The sequence below is a fragment of the Alosa alosa genome, chromosome 22 (genome assembly GCF_017589495.1).
Source record: "Alosa alosa isolate M-15738 ecotype Scorff River chromosome 22, AALO_Geno_1.1, whole genome shotgun sequence".
Classification (NCBI taxonomy): Eukaryota; Metazoa; Chordata; class Actinopteri; order Clupeiformes; family Clupeidae; genus Alosa; species Alosa alosa.
In genome coordinates this window covers 25,318,430-25,343,001 of record NC_063210.1, presented here as the reverse complement: position 1 = coordinate 25,343,001, position 24,572 = coordinate 25,318,430, and the positions used below count along the sequence as shown (strand labels likewise).

Sequence of the window (24,572 nt, the reverse complement as noted above, 5' to 3'; positions counted from 1 at the left end):
TGTGTGTGTAAGTGTGTGTGTGAGCTGTGCAGTATGTATGTTGTATAGACCTCCCTCCCGGCGCCTTAAGAGTCATGCTAGTGAGAGATTTAGATCACAAGCACGAGGTGCTGCAGTTTGCAGGTTCAAGTCCAGGCAAGTGCAAGGCTGTACAGTGTTTGTGTGTGTGTGTGTGTGTGTGTGTGTGTGTGTGTGTTTTGACTCTGAACTCTTCTAAGCTGGCAGCACACAGCACAACACACTGGACAGGGGAGTTCAGACCTGTAAGTGTGTGTGTGTGTGTGTGTACACTGGTTCTTAACTCTACTGAGCGTTTAAAAGGCAACTGAGTTCACTTTCAGCAGACTGCTTTTATCTCTGTGTCAACACTGTGTGTGTGTGTGTGTGTGTGTGTGTGTGTGTGCAGAGCAGCTGCCTGACGCTAGCAGCGGGAGATCAGGTGAGAGTGTTCTTGTTCTTGATAATACCATGAGTCAGCTGAATACACATAGGTACAGTACATACGGAAACACACACACACACAGCTGGTGTGTGTACAGAGGAGTTAGTTAAACATTGACTGCAATGAGTTAAGTGCCGACTCAGGGATGTCCTGGTTAGATGCGGAGCTTTTTCCACTGAGCTGACCTGCCTGGACACACTCACTCACTAACACACACACACACTAACACACACACACACACACAACACAAAACCAGACATACATGCGTGCGCACACACACACACACAGACAAAGACACAATACAAAACCAGATATACACACACACACACACAGACAAACATGCCTACACACACACACACACACACAGACAGAAACACAAAACCAGACATACACACACACAGATAAACATGCTTACACACACACACACAGACAGAAACACACACACACACACATAGACTTATTGTTCCTGCTCCAACCTGCCTTTGGCATTTCCATTTTATGCCCACAAGAATATCTGCTTCCCAAGCGCCGCTGTTGTTGCAGGCAGCTCACTGCGCCGGGATTAGTGTGTGCTTCACCTCACTGTGTGCTGAGTGTGTTTCACTAATTCACGGATTGGGATAAATGCAGAGACCAAATTTCCCTCAAGGGATCAAAAGAGTATATATACTATACTATACTAGTCTCTGGCTATATGAACTGACCCCATGCCTTTCTATGGAGGATTCTTTGAGTGCTGTGTCTCCTCATTAGAAAGTCTCTGGCTATATGAACTGACCCTATGCCTTTCTATGGAGGATTCTTTGAGTGATGTGTCCCCTCATTAGAAAGTCTCTGGTTTTACTCGCATCACCAAATTGAGCCTGCTAGGCACCCTTACACAAGCACTAGTACGTCGATATGACACATTCTTGTCTTTTAATAGTAATAATTAACTAGATGTAGCGGTACAAAATATGACCGCCGCTCAGTCCTGTACATCCGTTCCGCGAAAATAAATCACACTTCAATTTGTCTCCATATTTTACTCCATCCCCCACTCTTGAAACTTTTGTGTATGCTTGTTTGGCATACCTGAGTGTGTGTGTGCGGCTGCACAGAAAGTAGCCTACTGGTGCTGAAAAGGTGAATAGATTGTAGAATAGCCAAAGAAGATGTAGCATTGTTATAAAACCTTTAAAATCTCTAAACAATCACAAGTAGGGCAGTTCATCACAGTTCATCCATTGCAACTGGATTGATGAAAGGTCACTTACACCTGTAGGCTACATTGTATTTGGGAAAAGCAAAAGGTATCAGCATAATGTTATTTATTTATTTATTTATAAACAAAAACATCTCTGTCAGTTCCATGCCGTTTTCAACAGCTATCAAAAACAAAGGTCATTTTTGGATGGATGGATTTTTTGTGAATGTTTCTTCTTCTACATAAGATTTTAGTCATCTTTAGTTCATGTAATACTTTATTGTCAATGCACAAATTAAGTAACAGTAGTCTGAAACATTATTGTTAATGCACAAATTAAGTAACAGTAGTCTGAAACGAAATGCTGTTTTACATCTAACCAGTGGTGCAAATAACTGACATGTCCAAATGGGCCTTGATGAAATCGTTAAGCTAGACTGTTCATACACATTTTAACGGGCCAAAGTTGAAGAGCTGTTGTCCGTTATTGTTCGTGCAAATATAGGCTGCTTCATGTTCCCTTGCATTGTGTAACAGGTCCATGGCTAGTATGGCTTTCACCAGACCAAGCTCAATCTTTTAAGAAATCAAAAAATAAATAGCGGGCAGATCCGGCTGGGTTCACCCAGCCTAGTCCATGGGCCCCGATATTGTTTAATTTTCCGATTGAGATATCCACGCTCTGGCTATTCTAAATGCAAAAATGCATCAGGGAGTTATGACAAAACAGTAACTAACAAACTAGATCCTAATAGAAAGCTGTTAGCTTCCCTAAGCTACAGGTAGGCTTATAAGGTAGGCCTATTTCCAACATAAATTGTCAATAGGCTATGCTGGCGACACAAATAAAATCTCCTTTGAAACCAATGGCTTACGCCTTACAGTATCAAAGCGGACTTAAACTGCCATATCGTGGCGAAAAGTTGTAATAAAATTCACGCTCCCATGAGTCAAGGAGCCTTGAATGAAGTAGCCACTTCTAAATGGGACCCACTACACAGTAGCTTAAGGTGTGTTGCTAAAGCAGCCATAATGAAATGAAGGTGTCATTGTTTGGATACTTCACACACATCGCTTTTTTTAATTTCACAGACTACAACTACCAAGCTGGAATCAAAGCACATCGATTCCCCTCTCACACCCTGCACGCACTTAAAACAAAATAAACAGGCGCCTCAGTCTCACGATGTATAGGCAAAACTGTATCAGACCGGTGTAACGTTGGTAAATCTTCCATTGCACAGAATGATTTTTGTAGCACGTGCAACAAATGACAGTCGAAAGATACAATTACAGTGCTGCTATCAATTTACATTACATTACATTTGGCTGACGCATTTTTAGCCAAAGCGACTAACAACATGGTAAACAGTTTAAGTTTTAGAGCAATTCTCAACAATTTTAGGACAATTTAAAAAAACATTAGAGTACAGTAAGAATAAGTGCATCAGTGAGTGCTGTTTTTAACAGTTACGTGGTGAGTGCTAGGATCAGCAAGACTTGTTGTAAGTGTTGCTATGAGAGGAGATGTTCTCTAAAGAGCTGGGTCTTCAGGAGTTTTTTGAAAATGGAGAGGAATGTCCCTGCCCTTGTAGGGAACTGGCAGTGTGTTCCACCAACGAGGAACAACAGATGAAAACAGTTTGGATTGGCCTGAGCGTACCGGTGGTAGAGCTAGGCGTCGTTAGATCTGAGGAGCCCAGCGTCTGGAGGTAGCGTATGTCTGTATGAGGGCATTCAAGTAGGTGGGAGCAGAACCGGAGACTACTTTGTAGGCAAGCGTTAGAGCCTTGAATTTGATGCGGGCCGCCATAGGTAGCCAATGTAGCTGGATGAGCAGCGGGGTAACATGTGCCCTTTTGGGTTGGTTGTAGACCAGGCGCGCCGCCGCGTTCTGGATCATCTGAAGTGGTTTCACTGCGCAGGCTGGGAGACCTGTCAGGAGGGCGTTGCAGTAGTCGAGTCGTGAGATGACCGGGCGACTGAGGCAACATGATCTGAGAAGTTTAGTTGGTTGTCGAGAACAACTCCTAGATTTCTTGCAGTCCTGGTAGGTGAAACAGACAGGGAGTCAAATTTGATGTTGATGTCGCGGGTGTATGGTAGGTTTAGCTGGGAGGACCAGCAGTTCAGTCTTTGAGAGGTTCAGCTGGAGGTGGTGTGCCTTCATCCATGTAGCTATGTCTGAGAGGCAATCCGAGATCCGCGCTGAAACCAAGGGGTCATCAGGTGGAAAGGACAGATAGAGCTGTGTGTCGTCTGCATAGCAGTGGTATGAGAAGCCATCTTGACGGATAATCTGTCCCAAGGAGGTGGTGTAGATAGCAAGAGAAGGGGCCCAGTACTGAGCCCTGGGGACCCCTGTGGTGAGATGGTGAGGTGCAGATAGCTGACCAAGCCATGATACATTAAACGAAAGCGTCCTGTGAGGTAGGATTCAAACCAGGAGAGAGCAGAACCGAGATTCCCATGTTAGCGAGTATAGAGAGAAGGATGCGGTGATTAACCGTGTCAAAGGCAACCCGATAAGTCAAGCAGAATGAGTACTGATGACCGGCGGTTGCCCTGGCTTTTTAAGGCTTCTGTTACAGACAGCAGAGCCGTTTCGTAGAGTGGCCGCTTTTGAACCCAGAGTGATTTGGATCCAGAAGGTTGTTCTGTGAAAGGAAGTCAGAGACTTTGCTTGGTATAACCGCATTTATAGTTTTCTACAAATGCAATCAATCAAATTGGCCTCCATCACTCAACCAACGCTTAACGGTAACATTACCTAGGTCCTTATTGATATTATAAGATTAACGTACCTGCAGTAAAACCAAGCATGTCCGATAAACATCCTCAGATTTATTTCGCTTCAAGAAGAAATGGGAATTACATTTCATGTGAACATCGTCCTATCCTTATTAGACGTTCTCTGCGGTAAACTACAGTCCTTATAGAAAGCGTCCATTGTTTTTCCAACCCACTTTTAACTTCCAACAAAATTACGTCTCTCTGCAACGATGCGCCATCTAGTGGACAAACGACTACTTATCGCCAATACTGGAAATGCAGCCATGATGATGATGATGATGAATATTTATTTTGGCTTTCTTTTAATCCTACTGAATTTGTAATTATGTATCGGCCGTTCTAATACCGATAGTATGTGGGTGCCTGTGTGTGTGCATGTGTATATGTGTGCACCGCCATCTACAGGTCAATGAGTGTACAGTCATTAAATGTACACATAACCTAATTTTTTTTAGACCCCCCCATGGATGAAATTCTACGAAACTTGGCATACCCCAGAGAATGCCAGGTCAATCATACACATAAAATTTGGTGCAATCATACACATAAAATTTGGTACATCTTAACTGAAGATCGGGGCGATTAAAGCAGAATAATATTGCATTTTCATTTTTTACCAGGGGGGTGCAAATCACAAATGAGTGATTATGGGCCAGGTTGATGTGGGCCCTTGAGACCAACATACCATTAAAAAGTCTTCATCCTCAGTGCCACGGTTCAGGTAGTTATTTAGGAAAAACTGCCTTTTTAAGGTTCGGGGGCCAGCACCACTCACTCACTCACTCACTCACTCACTCACTCACTCACTCACTCACTCACTCACTCACTCACTCACTCACTCACTCACTCACTCACTCACTCACTCACTCACTCACTCACTCACTCACTCACTCACTCACTCACTCACTCACTCACTCACTCACTCACTCACTCACTCACTCACTCACTCACTCACTCACTCACTCACTCACTCACTCACTCACTCACTCACTCACTCACTCACTCACTCACTCACTCACTCACTCACTCACTCACTCACTCACTCACTCACTCACTCACTCACTCACTCACTCACTCACTCACTCACTCACTCACTCACTCACTCACTCACTCACTCACTCACTCACTCACTCACTCACTCACTCACTCACTCACTCACTCACTCACTCACTCACTCACTCACTCACTCACTCACTCACTCACTCACTCACTCACTCACTCACTCACTCACTCACTCACTCACTCACTCACTCACTCACTCACTCACTCACTCACTCACTCACTCACTCACTCACTCACTCACTCACTCACTCACTCACTCACTCACTCACTCACTCACTCACTCACTCACTCACTCACTCACTCACTCACTCACTCACTCACTCACTCACTCACTCACTCACTCACTCACTCACTCACTCACTCACTCACTCACTCACTCACTCACTCACTCACTCACTCACTCACTCACTCACTCACTCACTCACTCACTCACTCACTCACTCACTCACTCACTCACTCACTCACTCACTCACTCACTCACTCACTCACTCACTCACTCACTCACTCACTCACTCACTCACTCACTCACTCACTCACTCACTCACTCACTCACTCACTCACTCACTCACTCACTCACTCACTCACTCACTCACTCACTCACTCACTCACTCACTCACTCACTCACTCACTCACTCACTCACTCACTCACTCACTCACTCACTCACTCACTCACTCACTCACTCACTCACTCACTCACTCACTCACTCTCGCTCACTCACTCACTCAAACACTCACTCGCTCTCTCACTCGCTCTCTCACTCACTCACTCACTCACTCACTCAGAGTGTGACAGCTGACGGGAGCTGCTGATGTTGCTGATGTCATAACACGCACAGTGGCGCCTGTTCAGCCAAGAGCCCCATCTCTACTTAATACAACACTCTACATTTGCCCCTGTACAATACATTTGCCCCTGTACGTCTGTTCAGCCAAGAGCCCCATCTCTACTTAACACAACACTTTAGATTTGCCCCTGTACAATACATTTGCCTCTGGACACTAGATTTGCCCCTGTACTCTACATTTGCCCCTATACACTATATTTCCCTCTGTTTTCTAGATTTGCCCCTGTACACTACATTTGCCTCTGTATTCTAGATTTGCCCCTGTACTCTAGATTTGCCCCTGTACCCTAGATTTGCCCCTCACTCTAGATTTGCCCCTGTACATTATATTTGCCCCTGTGCTGCAATCTATGGGGAGCTGCTGCTGCTGTTCACACAGCTCCTGCAACACCAGCACAGATCTATGATCACCCACACAGAGTTGACTCATCTTCAGCTAATAAACACGACCTACTGCTGCAGCAGCTGACAAAAGGATTTCTGAGTTAGTTTACAATGCAATGCATATGGACATGAAGTGCTTAATGCAGCCATATTATTATGCTTACAGTATGATTATCAGACGCTTTCACCCAAAATGGCTATCCAGAGCATAGGAATTTATTGTATAGCAGGCGAATACATATGAATAATGCATAATGGAGGTGGATATATAGTGTGCAGTCCACACAAACACACTCACCGCCATGACCAGTTCAAAGGGGTACTTGTAGACCCTCACTGGGGACTGGTACTTCTGCACCATGGTTGCTGCCCCTCTACAGTTTACCTGCCAACAAATAGAACATAAATTATCAAAAAACGGTAACGTTAGTAGGCTTACATGAGTAAATACAAAGATTTTACCCTATGGTTTACATAAGTCATATTTCGCAAAAGTTCACGACGCTTTGAAAGACGCACCACCCAAAATGCATTACCACGGCACCATTAGAATGGCATTACCAAGCAACCTGAAGCAACTTCAAGTAGGCTACTAACTTTAACTCAGTATCTGTTTTTGCTAGCATAATGTAATATCTTTCGTGTCGACAGTGATGACGTTAACGTTACCTTACAGTAACTTACAGTAGCCTACACATAATTTACAGTACACAACAAAACATTTGTGAACAGACAGACAAGGTAACTTACGGTGTAACATAATGTTAGGTTATGCACCTCATGCTACTCTATTCCTTATAGTTATCTGTTTAAGGTTAGTTAGGCAAGCTTCTATGTCGTAACATTAACGTTAGTTAGCTCAAGCTAATTTACACTTTAGAATAACGTTACATTCCAAAACTAGCTAACGTTACGATACATTGCTAGTGTAACTAATTCAGCAGCTTAAATGCCAAAGAAGGCTATGTCCCCACTTCGCTATGATACTTACACATCATTACTATTACATTAGAGTAGGCTGCTGGGACGAGTTAGATGTTATGTTAGTGCTACGTGTAATGGATGTCATCAACTGTTGGAATAACTTACCAAATTCTCCTGTCTGTCGGTCAGTGTAGATTATGTTTCATGTGAGAAGTTCAACTTCAGCACGTCATTTACATGAGGGCAACCATTACAGATTGTCTTAAAACGCTGCTTAAAACTTCATCCTATGTAAACGCCGCGAATTCGAAGTGAGCAATATCATAAGGCTCTATGAGTGTCAGAAGCATTACTGCCAGAAGCGGTCAGTAAAAAGTAGTTCTAGGCAGGCACGCAGGGGGCGGCGAGACCAGACGAGGGGGAGTTCCTGTCACAAGCTCACTGACCAATCTCCTAACGTCACCCATGTTACCTTTTACTTCATGCAGAGGAGTAGACGTATGTGATATGTCCGATATTATATAATTATACCAATGGTGGTAGGAGTACAGCGCCTACAACGTCAAATTGGAACATCATAAGTTGTTATGGGTTACAGTTGTTACTTGCAGGTGTTCATACCTGCTTCTTTGGAGACACAGCGACCCCTATTGGTAATTCAGGGAGGGATCATTCCAGCCCAAAGCATTGATCTGCTGCTAATCTCTTCTCTATATGAACCAGAGCCAGTAACTTGGCAAGCTGATGGGGAAAAACTGAAGAAATACTTCAGGTTATTCTCTTTCAGTCACACAAACAAGCACTGTTTTTAAGGAAATGTATTTTATTTTTTATTCAACAGTGCATGTAGCGCAAAAACATCTGGGACAGTTTTACATGTTTTCAAAAATGTATTCAAGCAGACAGTTTTTAATGTGGACATTTAGTGGACTATTAACAGTTAGAAAAAAAAATTGTATCAAGGCAAACAATACATCTCAAACTGTATATCTCTAATACTTCCAGGAAATTGAGGTAATAACATTGTATTACTCTTTTGTGCATACACTCCAAAAGGAAGAGGTCATAAGAATTCTTTAATTCATTAAAAAAATAATGTTTTTGACGTACAAGTTTAAAGTAGTAATCGTTAATACACACACAGATAATGTATGTTTGATGGGCAGGTGTTTGCTGCTGGTACAACTGTGCTATTCGTCTAGGGTTTCTCTTTCTGTCTAGTCTGTGATCTAACTGTTGGGCACGTTGGATTAGACATGGCTGTCGTCACATGGAGCTTGTACAAAACGTGGCAATGCAAAGGTAAAGCAACGTGGTTATATACAGTAGAGACTGACTGCAATTATTGTAAGAGATGAGAAAACAAAATCCCAATTTGGACTTCAGTGGCCTAGGGGTCCTAGTGTGTCCCTGAGTAAACTGTGGTCAGGGATCTCTCTCGCTCTCTTTCTATATATACTGCTCAAAAAAATTAAGGGAACACTTACAGTTTTCCACAACATTTTTTTGAAACCTTCCACCCTTTTCTCAATTCTCAAACTACATTCACAGAATGTCTGACAGTTCTTGCAAAATAAAACACTCGCCTCAAAGGTTTTTTACTTGTGCACAGAAATAGTGTCAGAGCAATTATGTGTTCTCTTCATTCTTTGAGCTGTATATATATTTATATTTACATTTATTCATTTAGCAGGCACTTCAATTCAAAGCGACTTACTTATGTCAATTACATTACAAAGGGTGTTTGGTGACTTGCTCAAGAATTGAACCCACAACTTGTGTTGATACTGCATGCTAGCCAAGCTCCTTAACAATGGAGGGACTTGGGTTCGGCTGGACTTTATCCCGAATCATCACGTTGATTGGTTGCAATGAAGGTACTTTGAAACTCCTCTTCGAACAAAGTACTGAGTCTAATTCCCATTTCCTTAATCTCTTGATTCTTCTAAAATGAAAGAAACATTTTTAATTACACATCATTGTAAGAAATTTCAGTCCACAACAGACTTGACATATTTTACGTATCTAAACATAAGATAAAGAACCTAGCTGGGTATTCCTCTTTAAAATCAGCATAATATGGAACAACAGAAAACGGCTGTGCTCAGCCTCAACCAATTAGAATGAACATCAATTAGAATGAAATCATGGAGAATAAACAAGCATGTTCGTGCATTCCATCGTGAATCCTTTTGACTTTTTATAGATACATAATCTACGTAATTGTAGATATAAAGACAAGACAATTTGGCTTAGTTAAGCTTGCCATGCTTGTTAGATGGATTAAAACTGTCAGGACATGGTGTTCCACCCTAAACCTGTATACTAACCCTGTTGAAGACGGCACAGTTCCTGAAGATGAGTCGCATGTCTGAGACGAACTCCCCCACCAGACGGTAGCGACTCTCCAGGTTCTCCCGCACCTTCTGCAGCCACATGGGCCTTGGTATCACTGACGAGTAGCCTGACACCTGTCAATCAAAATGTAAGTGCATGTGGAAAAGACTGAGCATGCGCCTGAAAGAACATGCATCATGCACACACGTGCAGACAAACACACTCACACACACATACTGTATGCACATACACACACACACTTACAGTAGGGCAGGGATCTATAGTGAAGATTCTCTGCTCATCTGCATTGAGTAAAAACAGCAGGAGGTACTGACATTGCTGTAAGACACACACATACACACACACACACACACAGTTTAGACACAACTGCAGACTGAAAAAAAACAAAACAATATCAGACACAGTAACGAGAGAGGAAATAAGAATGGGGGGGTGTGTGATGAAGCACAGACTGATTGACAGCATTGTTGTCCAATGACATGAGCTCACCAGAGTATACTCCGAGATCCTTCTGTCTAGGACCTGTTTTTGGGTCATGTGATCAGCATAACGCCATTCCTGACTCCTCTTCCACACACAGAACGTACACAGCCAGTCATCACTGTATGGCACATACACACACACACACACACAAATACACACACGCACACACAAATACACACACACACACACACGCACACACACACACACACAAATACACACACATACACAAATACACGCACACACACACAAATACATCTCTTAATTCTGACCGTCACTTAGCAACCGAATATGAATATGAACGTCACTCAGCAACCGCAGGATGACATCAGAAAAATGTGCAGTGGTCTCTTCATTTTCTTCAGAGCTGTATATTGATATATTAACTTTGCACTATTCCCAATTAAACATATAAACATTTACCAATTAAATATAGGGCTTACTTGATTTACCCAATCACAATCACATGATGTTTTTATTAAATATAGGGCTTACTTGATTTACCGATCACATGATGTTTTTATTTAATATAGGGCTTACTTGATTTACCGATCACATGATGTTTTTATTAAATATAGGGCTTACTTGATTTACCAATCACATGATGTTTTTATTAAATATAGGGCTTACTTGATTTAGATTTTACAGTGTCCTAAGTGTCCCTTTTTTGGGAATGGGGTTGTGCATATTATTACATGCCTATATATTTTTTTCATCTCCCTCTCATCGAGTTCAGCTCATCTACAGCTCTGGAAAAAATTAAGGCACCACTGCACATTTTTCTGAAGTCATCCTATGGTTGCTGAGTGACATTCAAATGAGTTGACGACGGTCATATCCAAATTTGCAGTGGTCTCTTAATTTTAAAGGTGTCCTGCCACACAAAACCGTTTTTACTTGCATTTTTTTGAACATGTTAGGTCAATATGTGTTTGTGCTATGTTGTGAATGTGAAAATAAACAGCCATCTCCTCCGTCAGCTCTAGCCACTGAAAAGAAATAAGCAGAGAAATTAGGCCAATTGCAAAAGCTCTTCAGATTGACGTGGAATTGATGAGCTCATTACTATTCATGAGCTCGCCCAGTTGAGACCACGCCCACAAAATTCGTCTAGCTCTGTGACAGTTTAGTAGGCCTATGCAAGGATGGCTGAATGTCAACAGACTTGTGCGCTATGCACGAATAGAATTTCAACAATGCATTTTGCCCAAGAACCCAGACTTGAGGATCAAAAGGCTTCAGTTTATTTTTTGGAACAATGCTACAGGCTTTGCAAAAAGGTTGCTGTTGAAGCCTGGAGCAGTAGGCAACCATCACAGCAGTCTACGACCAGTGCCCGTAAGTAAAACGTTATTGTCGGAAGTGGTATGTTATACAGGTTTAATGAACTCGCTAGCCTAGCTGGTTTTATTTATGCACATTTGGACAATGCTAGCACTCGCTAGCCAAGCTAAGTTCATGCCATGAAGCTAAAATTAGTTGATAACGGCTGTCATGTTATGGACGAAACCTACTAGCTGTTAGCCAATCAGAGTCAAGCAGCTTAGCTCGTTGAATATTAATGAGAACTGGCTTAAATCGAAATGAGTCTTCATGCAGGCTTTCAATACCACGCTAGAATGGCTTGAAACAAGGTAACCAAGGCATGTTTTCAACAACAAATGTTACATAGTCCATGGTCGAACTTCAGACATTACCTTAAAGTAATGAAATGTGTGGCAGGGCATCTTTAAATATGACCGTTGAATGTGAACAGCTGCATTTCCCTTTCTTCCCCTCTCCTCTCCTCTCCTCTTCTCTCTCTCTCTCTCCTCTTCTCTCTCTCTTCTCTCATCTATTTCCCTCTCCTCTCCTCTTCTCCTCTCCTCTTCTCTCTCTCTCCTCTTCTCTCTCTCTCTCCTCTTCTCTCTCTCTTTCCTCTCTCATCTATTTCCCTCTCCTCTCCTCTTCTCCTCTCCTCTTCTCTCTCTCTCTCCTCTTCTCTCTCTCTCTCCTCTTCTCTCTCTCCTCTTCTCTCTCTCCCTTCTCTCTCTCCCTCCCTCTCCCTCCTATGCTCTCCTCTTCTCTCTCTCCTCTTCTCTCTCCCTCCCTGTCTCTCTCTCCTCTTCTCTCTCCCTCCCTGTCTCTCTCTCTTACCCTGGTGAAGGTGTTGGAGTGGGTATGTGACAGTCTCTGTGGAAGGATCTGGGACACCCATCACAACACAGCAGCTCTCCTCTCTCTCCGCAGATGAAGCAGTGGTCATCATTTGTCTGGTCTTGCTGTTAGCGCACACACACGCACATACGCACATGCACATGCACGCACGCACACGCACGCACGCACACACACACACGTACGCACACGCATGCACACACACACACACACACACACACACACACACACACACACACACACACACACACACACAAACACACACACACACACACGAATAAACAAACACAAACACAGTCATCACACACTCATATACAAATGTATGCATGCAACTGGGCATTTTTCTCAAATACGAGAAAATTAACGTTTGGTTCTAGCCTGGCTAGTGCCACCACTTCTCAATGAGACGTGGTCTGGGAACCAAACGTTAATTTTCTCGTATTTGAAAAAAATGCCCAGATCCATTTATTGGGTGCCACGGATGTCTATAAATGCGTCTGTGCATAGCTCATCATCGTCTTGCTTTCCCCCTTGTTCTGTGATTGTTCCCCTATCTCAGGCGAAAATTTGCTCCATGGTCTCCAGGCTGCCTTAGCAGCGTGAATCAAATCGCGCGCAAGGCAGCATGGGAACACCCAGGCTACTTTGCACCACTCCATCCAGCTGTAGTATCGTTAACAGATCCAGCTGGGGGTTACCCTGCGATAGTATCTGACTGTATGAAGAACCAGCATGCAGTTGTCTAACAGGGGGGCTACACCGCAAGCGTTCCCGAAGCGTAAAAACAATTTTTTGAACGAATGGGCCGCTATCACGTCTGGAGTAGCTACTTCCATTGATTATAGTAGAAGCTAACATACGGGCCGCGATCACATCTGGTGTAGCTATTTCCATTGACTATAGTGGAAGCTAACGAACGCGCCGCTATCACGTCTAGTGTCGCTACTTCCATTATTCCACTATAGTGGAAGCTAAGTGCTGCAGCATACGCGTCGTGAACGGAACGCTTCAGTTACATGCCCGGTGTAGCCGCCCTCTAACTCGGATAGACATGAGAAGTGCAGAGTGAATGAGATCTTACCAGGTCTGACTCTGTGTGACTGCACATTCGACACATACACAGCAGAGAATGCACCTGCAGGATCTTCCCCTACACACGCACACACACGCACACACACAAACATGCATTATCATCTATACAGCAAATGAGACATCAGTACCTTAGGACTATCACTATCACTACCTTGGTGTATTTAATAAGTATTTTAAACTTCAAAACGTTGAAACAGCAGGACGAACTCCCCATCATTTTGGGAGAAGGTACTGACAAGCAGGTACTGACTGGTAGCTGACAAGCTGGTCTCTACGGTGATATCTCTCTCTTTACCTGTAAAAGGTAGCTAAGAGGCTGGCCTATACAGGTGATGTCTCTCTCTTTACCTGTTAAAGGTAGCTAAGAGGCTGGCCTCTACAGGTGATAACTATCTCTTTACCTGTAAAAGGTAGCTTAGAGATTGGCCTCTACAGGTGATAACTATCTCTTTACCTGTAAAAGGTAGCTTAGAGGTTGGCCTCTACAGGTGATGTCTCTCTTCCACATTCCATCCTTCAGGTCAGGGTTCAGCCTGATGAACTCTGCAGGGGTCAGCCACCTCTCATCTGTACGGATGCACTTTCCTGTACTTCCTGAAAAGGTCAAAGGTCACTAGGGGTCACTCTCAGGTCACTCAACACAGCTTTCAGTCATGGCTAAAGGGAAAGTTATCCATCTGACAGTACAGAGTGTACATACTCTTACAATCACTCTCTCTCTCTCACACACACACACACACTCACCTGACGCGAAGCGGTCTTTCTGCAGTCTTCCGGTGACAGGCCCACACTGGACAGGCAGAGTGCTTCCTTCAAACAGGGATGTGTCCACCTCCCCGTTGTCATGGTTACTGCCTCCCTCTACAGCCCCCCCCAGCCCCGCCATCCCTCCCTCCTCTTCTTCCCCCTCTTCCCTCTCTTCTCTCGGGTCTCCCTCGCTTCTGTCCTCCGTCTGGTTACTGCTGCTGTTCTCTTCATCACTGGAGTCAGACACTTGCACAGAGGAGGAGAGAAGGGCACTTACAGGTGCAGCTATTTCACTCCATACATTCCAAGCAAACTCACACACACACACAGCAAACTCACACACAGCACACAGACACAAATACAGCAATTTCATACACACACACATACACAAAAAAACATACTATTATGTATGTTACTAATTACAATTTATGTAATTATTACCATTATCATTATTATTATTGTTAGTATGCCCCTGTCCTCCAAAGACACACAAATCACAAATGTTGTCTCTATTGTTGCAACACTGAAAATGCACTACTAACTACCTAGCGAGTGTGAACTCACGTCTGCACTACTAACTACCTAGCGAGTGTGAACGTGTGCTGTATTGTGATACTAACTACCTAGCGAGTGTGAACGTGTGCTGTATTGTGATACTAACTAACTAGCGAGTGTGAACGTGTGCTGTAGTGTGATACTAACTAACTAGCGAGTGTGAACGTGTGCTGAAGTGTGAACTCACGTCTGATGGAGTTCTCTGGGCTGGAGGGAAACAGGGCTCTCCTCATCTGCAGCAGAGATCACAATAGAGTACAGTAGAAATGAGCAGAGATAGAGCAGAGCAGAGCAGAGATGAGAGCAGAGCATAGCAGAGATGAGCATAGCAGAGATGAGCAGTACAGAGCAGAGAGAAGTGAGCAGATAGAGATGAGCAGAGCAGAGATGACAGAGCAGAGCAGAGCAGAGCAGAGCAGAGCAGAGCATAGCAGAGCAGAGAGAGAGCAGAGTGATGAGCAGAGTAGAGTAGAGGAGATAGAGTAGAGTAGAGTAGAGATGAGAGTAGAGTAGAGTAGATATGAGTATAGTAGAGATGAGTAGAGTAGAGTAGAGTAGAATTGAATAGAGATGAGTAGAGTAGAGATGAGTAGAGTAGAGTAGATATGAGTATAGTAGAGATGAGTAGAGTAGAGTATAGTATAGATGAGTAGAGATGTCATCTCTACTATACTCATATCTACTCAGAGATGAGTAGATATGGTATAGTGGGGAGTAGAGATAAGTAGAGTAAAGTAGAGATGGTGGAGTAGAGATGAGTGGAGTATGGTATAGTAGGTAGGATGGGTGGATGGTGTGGGAGTGGAGGTGGGGATGGTGGATGGATATGAGTATGGTAGGGGATGGTGAGATGTCATCTCTACTCATCTCTACTATACTCTACTCATCTCTACTATACTCATAGTAGAGTAGAGTAGATATGAGTATAGTAGAGTAGAGATGAGTAGAGTAGAGATGAGTAGTGGGAGTATGGTATAGTAGAGTAGGGATGGTGGGCAGAGTAGAGATGAGTAGAGAGAGATGAGCAGAGTAGAGCATGAGGATGAGTGGAGATGAGTAGAGTAGAGTATAGTAGAGTAGAGATGAGAGAGTAGAGTAGAGATGAGTATAGTAGAGATGAGTAGAGTATAGCAGAGATTAGTACAGTAAATATGAGTAGAGTAGAGATGAGTAGAGTAGAGCAGCGCAGAGTAGTAGTAGCTAGTAGGCTAGTCACATTTAATTTAGTATGCATGAAGTCCTAGTCACAGCGCCTCAAAAAGACTAAAAATGCTTGTTTGGTAAACCAACACAACTCATAACAACAACAACAACAATTTCACTACTATCACTGGTGTGTGTGTGTGTGTGCTACCTTCTTCTTCACATGTGTGGGGTCTGTGTTAGTAAACTGCTGCATGCAAGTACCATCCTGAGTGAAAGCCAGAGCACATGATCAGCGTTCAGCGTGTGTATCTCACACTTACAAATGTAACACTGTTACAACACTAGAATACACACACACACACACACAAACACTTACACCATAGCATTGTTACAACACTAGAAAACACACTTACACCATAGCAGTGTTACAACACCAGAATACACACACACACACACTTACACCATAGCACTGTTACAACACTAGAAAACACACTTACACACACTTACACCATAGCAGTGTTACAACACCAGAATACAAACACAATCACACACACACACTTACACCATAGCACTGTTACAACACTAGAATACACACTTACACCATAGCAGTGTTATAACACTAGAATACACACTTACACACACTTACACCATAGCACTGTTATAACACCAGAACACACACTTACACACACATGTACAAAAGTAGCACTAATACAACACCAGAACACACACTTACACACATAGCACTAAAACAACACCAGAACACACACTTACACTTGTAGCACTAAAACAACACCAGAACACACACACACACACACACACTTACACACGTAGTACTAAAACAACACCAGAACACACACTTACACACATAGCACTAAAACAACACCAGAACACACACACACACATAGCACTAAAACAACACCAGAACACACACACACATAGCACTAAAACAACACCAGAACACACACATACACACATACTGTAGCACTAAAACAACACCAGAACACACACACACACATAGCACTAAAACAACACCAGAACACACACATACACACATACTGTAGCACTAAAACAACACCAGAACACACACTTACACACGTAGTACTAATACAACACCAGAACACACACATACACACACTTACACACGTAGTACTAATACAACACCAGAATGCACACATACACACGTAGTACTATTCTAACAGCAGAATGCACACATACACACAGAGTACTATTCTAACACCAGAATGCACACATACACACGTAGTACTATTCTAACAGCAGAATGCACACATACACACGTAGTACTATTCTAACACCAGAATGCACACATACACACGTAGTACTATTCTAACACCAGAATGCACACATACACACGTAGTACTATTCTAACACCAGAATGCACACATACACACGTAGTACTATTCTAACAGCAGAATGCACACATACACACGTAGTACTATTCTAACACCAGAATGCACACATACACACAGAGTACTATTCTAACACCAGAAGTGTGGTATTGTCACTGTAGCAGTGCCTTTATCATTGTGAATTGTTACCAGGGCAATACCTGATGTTACCCTGGTAACGCCAGAACTACTGTAGGTGATAGGTTACCTGTCCTCTGTCAGCTGATCTCCTTTTAGCTGGTGAAGACGTTAAGTGATTTTCCTGCAAGAACACAAGTAAAATAAAAAGTAATAAAATAATTGAAAACAAATAAATATAAATTCAACTCTGCTTCACCCACCTTTCTGTGTCTGTTAACAGTAAAGAGCACATGGCAAAATTAAATAGTGATGCAGGCAGGCTTCTCCAGATACGTAACTTTCGCAGAGTGTAAAAATGGTTTTAGAAGACTGATCTAATTATTTTTACAATTATGTGCCGTTACCACAACAGCAGTGTAGCCAGTTTCATTGATGATAGTGGAAGCTAATTATTACCACAACAGCGGTGTAGCTAGTTTCATTGATGATAGTGGAAGCTAATTATTACCACAACAGCGGTGTAGCTAGTTTCATTGATGATAGTGGAAGCTAATTATTACCACAACAGCGGTGTAGCTAGTTTCATTGATGATAGTGGAAGCTAATTATTACCACAACAGCGGTGTAGCCAGTTTGCTACACTCTGGGTGCATGTTCCTGAGCCCCCATGTTCATGCCCCCAGAGTGTAGCATTATGTGAAAAATTGCTGAACAGGTGAAATAAAAGCTGTTGTTTTAGTAAATTAATTGAAATATTAATTTAAGCTGTTGTTAAATTAATTTAAAATGTTGTTTCAGTAATTTTTAGTAATATTTCAATTAAAATTTGGCTTATGGAGGATGTCAGAGGAATTAACATACAACTACACACACACACACACACACACACACACACACACACAGACACACACACACTAGTTTCCAGTCACCTGAATCAGCTTTTGCAGTGGTGTGTTTCGGCAGCGGATGCTGGTCTTCCAGTTCTTGCTCCTCTCCTTACCTCCCAGCTTCTCAAACTCGCCTGGTGTGTACCACCTATCCTCGTGAAAAATGCTCCTCACTCCTGCAAAGCAACAAAGTGAAAAATGCACCTTATTCCTGCAAAGCAACAACGTGAAAATGCACCTTATTCCTGCAAAGCAACAACGTGAAAATGCACCTCACTCCTGCAAAGCAACAAATTGAAAAAGCACCTCATTCCTGCAAAACAACTAAGTGAAAAATCACCTCATTCCTGCAAAGCAACAAAGTGAAAAATGCACCTCACTTCTGCAAAGCATCAAAGTGAAAAATGCACCTCATTCCTGCAAAGCAACAATGAAGCTAAAAAGGTAGTAAGTTAAAGGTAGTAAAAGGTACTAAAAAGGCGATCCGTTGATTGGCGATCAACAGGGTCATGTTCCTGCATCATATTTACAGTACATGTTTATCACTTTTTTCCGAAGCGGCTTACAGAGAGCTAAAGTTACACAGTGCAAGACAAGGTGTTGTGTTCTGGACATGCAGTGGCAATGCCAGAGGCGCCGAAATGTGTTGGAAGCCATTAGTGCACTCAGGGCTAAAGGAGAATCCTGACCATCCTTTCACATAGATCTCTGTTTCTGGAGGTCACCGAGTACTGTCAGTACAAAAGAAAACAAACAAAAAAACAACGAATCAGGTGCTACTTAGCTCGAGTTGCTGCAGCCAACAGCTAGAGTAGCCAGGCAGCTACAGTGCTACACCTTGGGGGCATAATCATAATAATAATCATAATCATGCCCTCAAGAGTGCAGCACTGTAGCTGCCTGTCCTGTCCCCAACCCCCAACCCCCTGCCCATACGGACAGTAATAGCTGTAATTCTCCTTTAGGTCTGTAGTCAGTACTAAGATACAAGTAACAAAACTCCTGACCCCGCTAGAGAGGATGCCTCACCTTTGGCTAGTTTGACCCCGCTAGAGAGGATGCCTCACCTTTGGCTAGTTTGACCCCACTAGAGAGGATCCCTCACCTTTGGCTAGTTTGTCTCTGTATAGAGTCCCCTCTTTGTTCCCGCAGGTGACGGGCAGCTGGGTCTTAAACATGGGCCAGTTCCAGATGTCCTCTCTACCCCCCTTGATCAGAGGAGAGCCTGGACAACACAGCAGGGAGTGAGAGGACGGAATGACAGGAGGGACACACAGAACAGCTCGGAGAGCTGAAACAGAGGTCAGGGCATTTGAATGCTAATACTCGTTTTCATACACTTTAGTCACATTATATTCTATACCAAAGATTTCCAACTGGTGGTGATCTAGGGATCTAGCCTGGCCACGCCCACCGAGATCTACTTTCAGGGAGATACTAGTCTGGAGCACCATAATTCACTAACGTTTCCATCAGACTCCAAAAAGATCAGGCCAATCAGCAACAATAGGGGATCGAAACACACACACGAAAGCCACCGTTGTTGAGCAAGACACTTAACCCTGAGTTGCTCTGGGGAGAATGGCCCTTGTAATAATTGACACAGGTGAGTCACTTTGGATAAAAAGAATGAATGAATGAATGAATGAATGAATGAATGAATGAATCTAAGTATGAGGAATGTAGACTTACTGTAAATAGGTTTCTGAAGCTTCCTTTTCTTCACACTGGTTTTGCCTTGAGAAGTCCCTGCTTGATCGTGCTCCTCCTCTTCCTCCCTTTCGCTCGCGCTCCCTTTGCTCTTCTGTCTACTCCTCTTCTTCACCGTCCTCTCTTTCATGTCTTCACTCTTTTCCTCTGCGTCCTTCTCCTCGCTCGTGCAGTCCACCTCCGGATGACTTTCATTGAATGGGAAGGACCCTGCATTTGAGACAGGAAATGACATCGGGGAGACTTATCAAAGCCTGCTCCTAAAGGCCACCAGGCAAGTGCAACGCTTTGAGCAGAGTTTTTGGCGGGTGTTTCTATTTTCTTTATTTTAATTATTGGGCAATTCCACGGAAAATTTACTTTTTGTCACATCCATAACGCCAATAAAATGTGATGGTATGGTATGATGTGAATGATTACATGAAATTTGAGCATTTGCTATTTTTGGCTGATGAATGTAAATGAGGAAAAAATGCACAAAAAATGAATGTTATCATTCACATCATACAAATGCCAAGGCATTTCATTATGGATGGATGGATGTGACAAAAAGTCCATTTTCTGTGGAATTGCCCTATTCTATTTTATTTCTGGCTCCACCAGAAACAATGTACACATAGTCTATCCCCGGCTTCCACCGTTGTGCCCTTGAGCAAGACACTTAACCCCCAGTTGCCTTGGGCACAGTAGCCCTTGTAATATAACTGAAATAATATATCAGTTGCCTTGGGCACAGTGGCCCTTGTAATATAACTGATATAATGGATACAAGCGTCTGCTTAATGAATGTATGTAACTGTAAACACACACACACACACACACACACACACACACATATATACTGTACACACACACAATCCATGAGGCTGTTCCTCAGCAGTCTGAGAGTGCACGCACACACACACACACACACACACACACACACACACACACACACACTGACACACACGCACACACACACACACACACACACACACACACACCATCCACACACACACACCATCCATGAGGCTGTTCCTCAGCAGTCTGAGAGTGGGGTACAGCTGCATGATGTGGTCTGTAAACACACTCCGCCAGAAGGTCTCCACACACTCCGGCTGATGGGTCTCCAGACTGTCCAGCACCTCATACACACCCTTCTTCTTCTGCTCCTTCGTCTTCATCCTGACCACTCTCTGGTGGAGAGAGAGAGAGAGAGAGAGAGAGATAGAGAGAGAAAGAGAGATACAGAGAGAGAGAGAAAGAGAGAGACAGACATAGAGAGAGACTAATTACTACTATAATGCTTTGGCAATATTGTATGTTCAGTCATAAAGCTTTTTGAATTGAATTGAGAGAGAGAGACATAGAGACAGGGAGGGAGAGAGACAGGGAGAGAGAGAGAGAGAAGGAGGGAGAGAGAGGACAGGAGAGAGAGAGGGAGAGAGAGAGAGAGAGAGAGAGAGAGAGAGAGAGATAGGAGGTCTAGGTTGCCTAGATTAATGTAATTTATTGAATGCACATGTACACACTTTGTACTTTCTAAATTGCACGTTGGACTTTTTGATAACAATGTTAGGCTAATGTGATACATTACATCAAGGGAGCTATATGGTGTGCCGATAACTCTCTTTCTACTTTTGGAGTTATACTTTTCTGATTCTGATCCAGCATCCATCCAAAATTGTGAAAAAGGGGTGTGCGTGGTCACATAATGTGATAAACTAAAAAAAAAAAACGTTAAAAATAAACCAGTCTGTTGAACAAATAACTACTTGATAAACCTGTAGCCTACTTAACATAGCCTGACATATTAAATTAAATATTATGTTTTTGTATTTGTGTGTCGCTTTGGACAAAGGCGTCAGCCAAATTCCATAACCATATTGCGTCGCCCTATGGGCCGACCGTGCACCTATGGCAGGAAAATAAAATAATATATGTCACACAACAAAGTGTGTAGGCCTATTTACCTGATAGAGCTTCTCCGACACAAGGTCGTGGTCCCGCAACTGAGTGAGGAAGGTGTGTGGTTGATCCATGCACGACATCTCCGTCTTCTTACGGCGAAAGAAGAGCAGCAACTGATCCTTCGTTAGGAAATCCAGCGGGTCCATTGGCGCGCGGACAGTGACAACCATTCACTGCAGAACAGCAACATGTCTTTTCGTATTCAATCGTATTCGTGTTAATGCCAAGACTTTGAGCAGCTCAAAACTTGGTCAGACATGAACTTAGATCATATAAACTAAGCATGACAAATTCAAATTCATAAAATCAGAACCATCGAAATTGCAACCAGCCTTAAAACAACAGCAGAGATCCGAATGTAATGTGCCCTGTGTGGGATCTGAATCTGATCAGACATAGCATTCTGTCCATTCTGTCCGTTCTACCTGTCAAGCACATCGACAAGCGGAGTCTATCGAAGTCTATGCTTACCTCTACACCAAATTCTCTGATGGCATGACGTTTTGTATATTATTTTCCTAAAACACAAATCTCCCGCCTGTGTCGTCATGTAGTCCACATCTAAACACGGAAGTCATGTCGCAGTTTATGACGTCTGGAAAACGAAAGTTAGAAAGAGCGTTTTCAAAGAAATGCTCCAGATCCGGTCCTGCGAGGGGCGCAGCCTTTAGGCTACTGTCAGCCTTGTCGTTATCTGCATCAGCGTGCCTCCTCAGCGTGAGACTAAACTGTTTATATATATATATATAGAGAGAGAGATAGATAGATAGATAGATATATAGATATAGATATATGATCCGCACACCATATAGCTCCCTTGATATGTAAGCACATTAGCCTAAGATTTTTTATCAAAAAGGCCAACGTGCAATTTACAAAGTATTCATGTGCATTCAATAAATTACATAGGCAACCTAGATATTATTCGTCAACAAATGCATTTCAGAGAGCTTTCCCAAACAAAACAATTAAATGGCCGCTTTTAAACTTTGTAGGATTGTAGGCTAATATTCTGGACATGAAAAAGCTGTAGGCCAGCATTTCGGAGAGAAGCAATATTTTGGTCATGAAACAGCACTGCACTGCATTTAACCTCAGAAACACTGTGTGTGTGCCACAGCTGCAGTTTTGTAAGGGTTTCGGCTATGATAACTAGGCCTGTCTAGTTATCAGAGCCGAAAACAAATTGTTTTTCTTTAAGAAATTAAACAAAATGCAAAACATCATATTAATTTGAGGTGTGTCTGATTAGTCCCATATAGGATAACTATTCTGCATTGGTTTGGAGTCACTAGGTCACATGTCTTGGGAGGTATTGAAAAAAGGGGACCATTCCTTTTAGGAAATACTATATTTTCTTTAAAATATTCATATAAAATATAGTGTGCATACAGTGGCCATAAGAAGTGGTGTGTCTGATGAGTCCGATATAGAATAACTATTCTGCATTGGTTTGGAGTCACTTCTGTAGGTCACATGACTTGTGAGGTATTGAAATAAAGGAGACTATTCCTTATAGGAAATACTATATTTTCTGCATTATTTTCTAATGTATTTTCTTTTCTTTTTCTTAGTATATGAATTATGGAATTCAATTCAGGTAGCTACAGTAATGTCCTTAAATACAGTAGGAGTTTTATCAGGCTTTTTTTAGATTGGTCTGCGTAGTCTGCGTACCATAACATTCCTTCCTGCATGCGCCCATGATGTAACCTCTACAGTATAACCTCTACCGTGTCCAGGTGGATGAGCCATGAGAGTGGAAACTACAAATCTTCCGCAGCTGTTGGAACCATTGACACCCATTTCCATGGAGACCATTGACACCCATTTCCATGGAGACCATTGACACCGACACCCATTTCCATGGAGACCATTGACACCCATTTCCAATATTCCAGAAACCCAGGCATCAATCACAATTGCTTATCCAGCACAGGGCGGGTTTTTATGGTAACAGAGTAGGGTAATGCATTCAATACAACCATAACTTAGCTGATAGCAGATATATGAACTCTTTAAAACCTTGACTCAGAAAAAGGCCATGTTAAAAAGGGCATCACTTGCTCTCTGATACAGTACCCTCCAGAATGATCACCAACAGATTTATACCGGTTTTTAGTCAACCTCAGCAGAAGATGACTAACAACCGGTATAAATCTGTTGGTGATTTATTGTAATCTCACAATGACAAAATAGGACAAATCCAACCTTGAAGGGATGCAAATTTATTTTGAGAAAAAGGAAAATCTCAAAGAAATAAACATTTTGGTAACGCACGTTGCTCACAATTATTGGCACCCCTGAAAAATCTTATACAAAACCTAACCGAAACATTTTCATATCTAATTTCAATTTATTTGAAATATT

At 42.7% G+C, this 24,572-nt stretch overlaps 2 protein-coding genes across 9 annotated transcripts in view; both read right to left on the bottom strand.

The window, feature by feature from the left end:
• Positions 1–7,982, bottom strand: part of LOC125287752 (SEC14-like protein 1) — a 25,223-nt gene extending 17,241 nt beyond the window's left edge. Inside the window, exons 1-2 of the mRNA XM_048233763.1 lie at positions 7,802–7,982; positions 7,011–7,097 (exon numbers count right to left, since the gene is read on the bottom strand). Coding sequence (XP_048089720.1) covers positions 7,011–7,073 — 63 coding nt within the window. The 5' untranslated portion in view covers positions 7,074–7,097; positions 7,802–7,982. The remainder of the gene's footprint in view (positions 1–7,010; positions 7,098–7,801) is intronic.
• A 309-nt stretch (positions 7,983–8,291) lies between these two features.
• Positions 8,292–22,866, bottom strand: LOC125287753 (nuclear body protein SP140-like protein). Of its 8 annotated transcripts, none has more exons than XM_048233767.1 (17): positions 22,674–22,866; positions 22,205–22,375; positions 21,253–21,427; positions 20,235–20,462; positions 19,648–19,767; positions 18,585–18,718; positions 17,783–17,836; positions 16,377–16,433; positions 15,210–15,255; positions 14,465–14,713; positions 14,175–14,314; positions 13,710–13,778; positions 12,611–12,735; positions 10,484–10,595; positions 10,238–10,312; positions 9,967–10,107; positions 8,292–9,578 (listed from the first exon to the last, which is right to left on the bottom strand). In XM_048233767.1, the coding sequence occupies exons 2-17, from the start codon at positions 22,370–22,372 to the stop codon at positions 9,477–9,479; spliced, it is 1,995 nt and encodes a 664-aa protein (XP_048089724.1). In that variant the 5' UTR covers positions 22,373–22,375; positions 22,674–22,866; the 3' UTR covers positions 8,292–9,476. The 8 variants fall into 8 exon arrangements, with proteins under 8 accessions (XP_048089724.1, XP_048089728.1, XP_048089722.1 ...); XM_048233771.1 differs by having other exon boundaries at positions 8,292–9,581; positions 21,388–21,427; positions 22,674–22,862; XM_048233765.1 differs by having other exon boundaries at positions 8,292–9,581; positions 22,205–22,394; positions 22,674–22,860.
• Between the last annotated feature and the right edge of the window lie 1,706 nt (positions 22,867–24,572).

What these genes read in the sequence shown, in the direction of transcription:
- LOC125287753 (XM_048233765.1), bottom strand. Translation starts at nt 22,372, where the DNA reads ATGGTTGTCACTGTCCGCGCGCCAATGGACCCGCTGGATTTCCTAACG. An exon ending in GCTTCAGAAACCTATTTACA is followed by an intron (nt 19,768 to 20,234) that starts GTAAGTCTACAT and finishes TGTGTTGTCCAG; the next exon opens with GCTCTCCTCTGATCAAGGGG. An exon ending in GTCACACAGAGTCAGACCTG is followed by an intron (nt 12,736 to 13,709) that starts GTAAGATCTCAT and finishes GTGCGCTAACAG; the next exon opens with CAAGACCAGACAAATGATGA.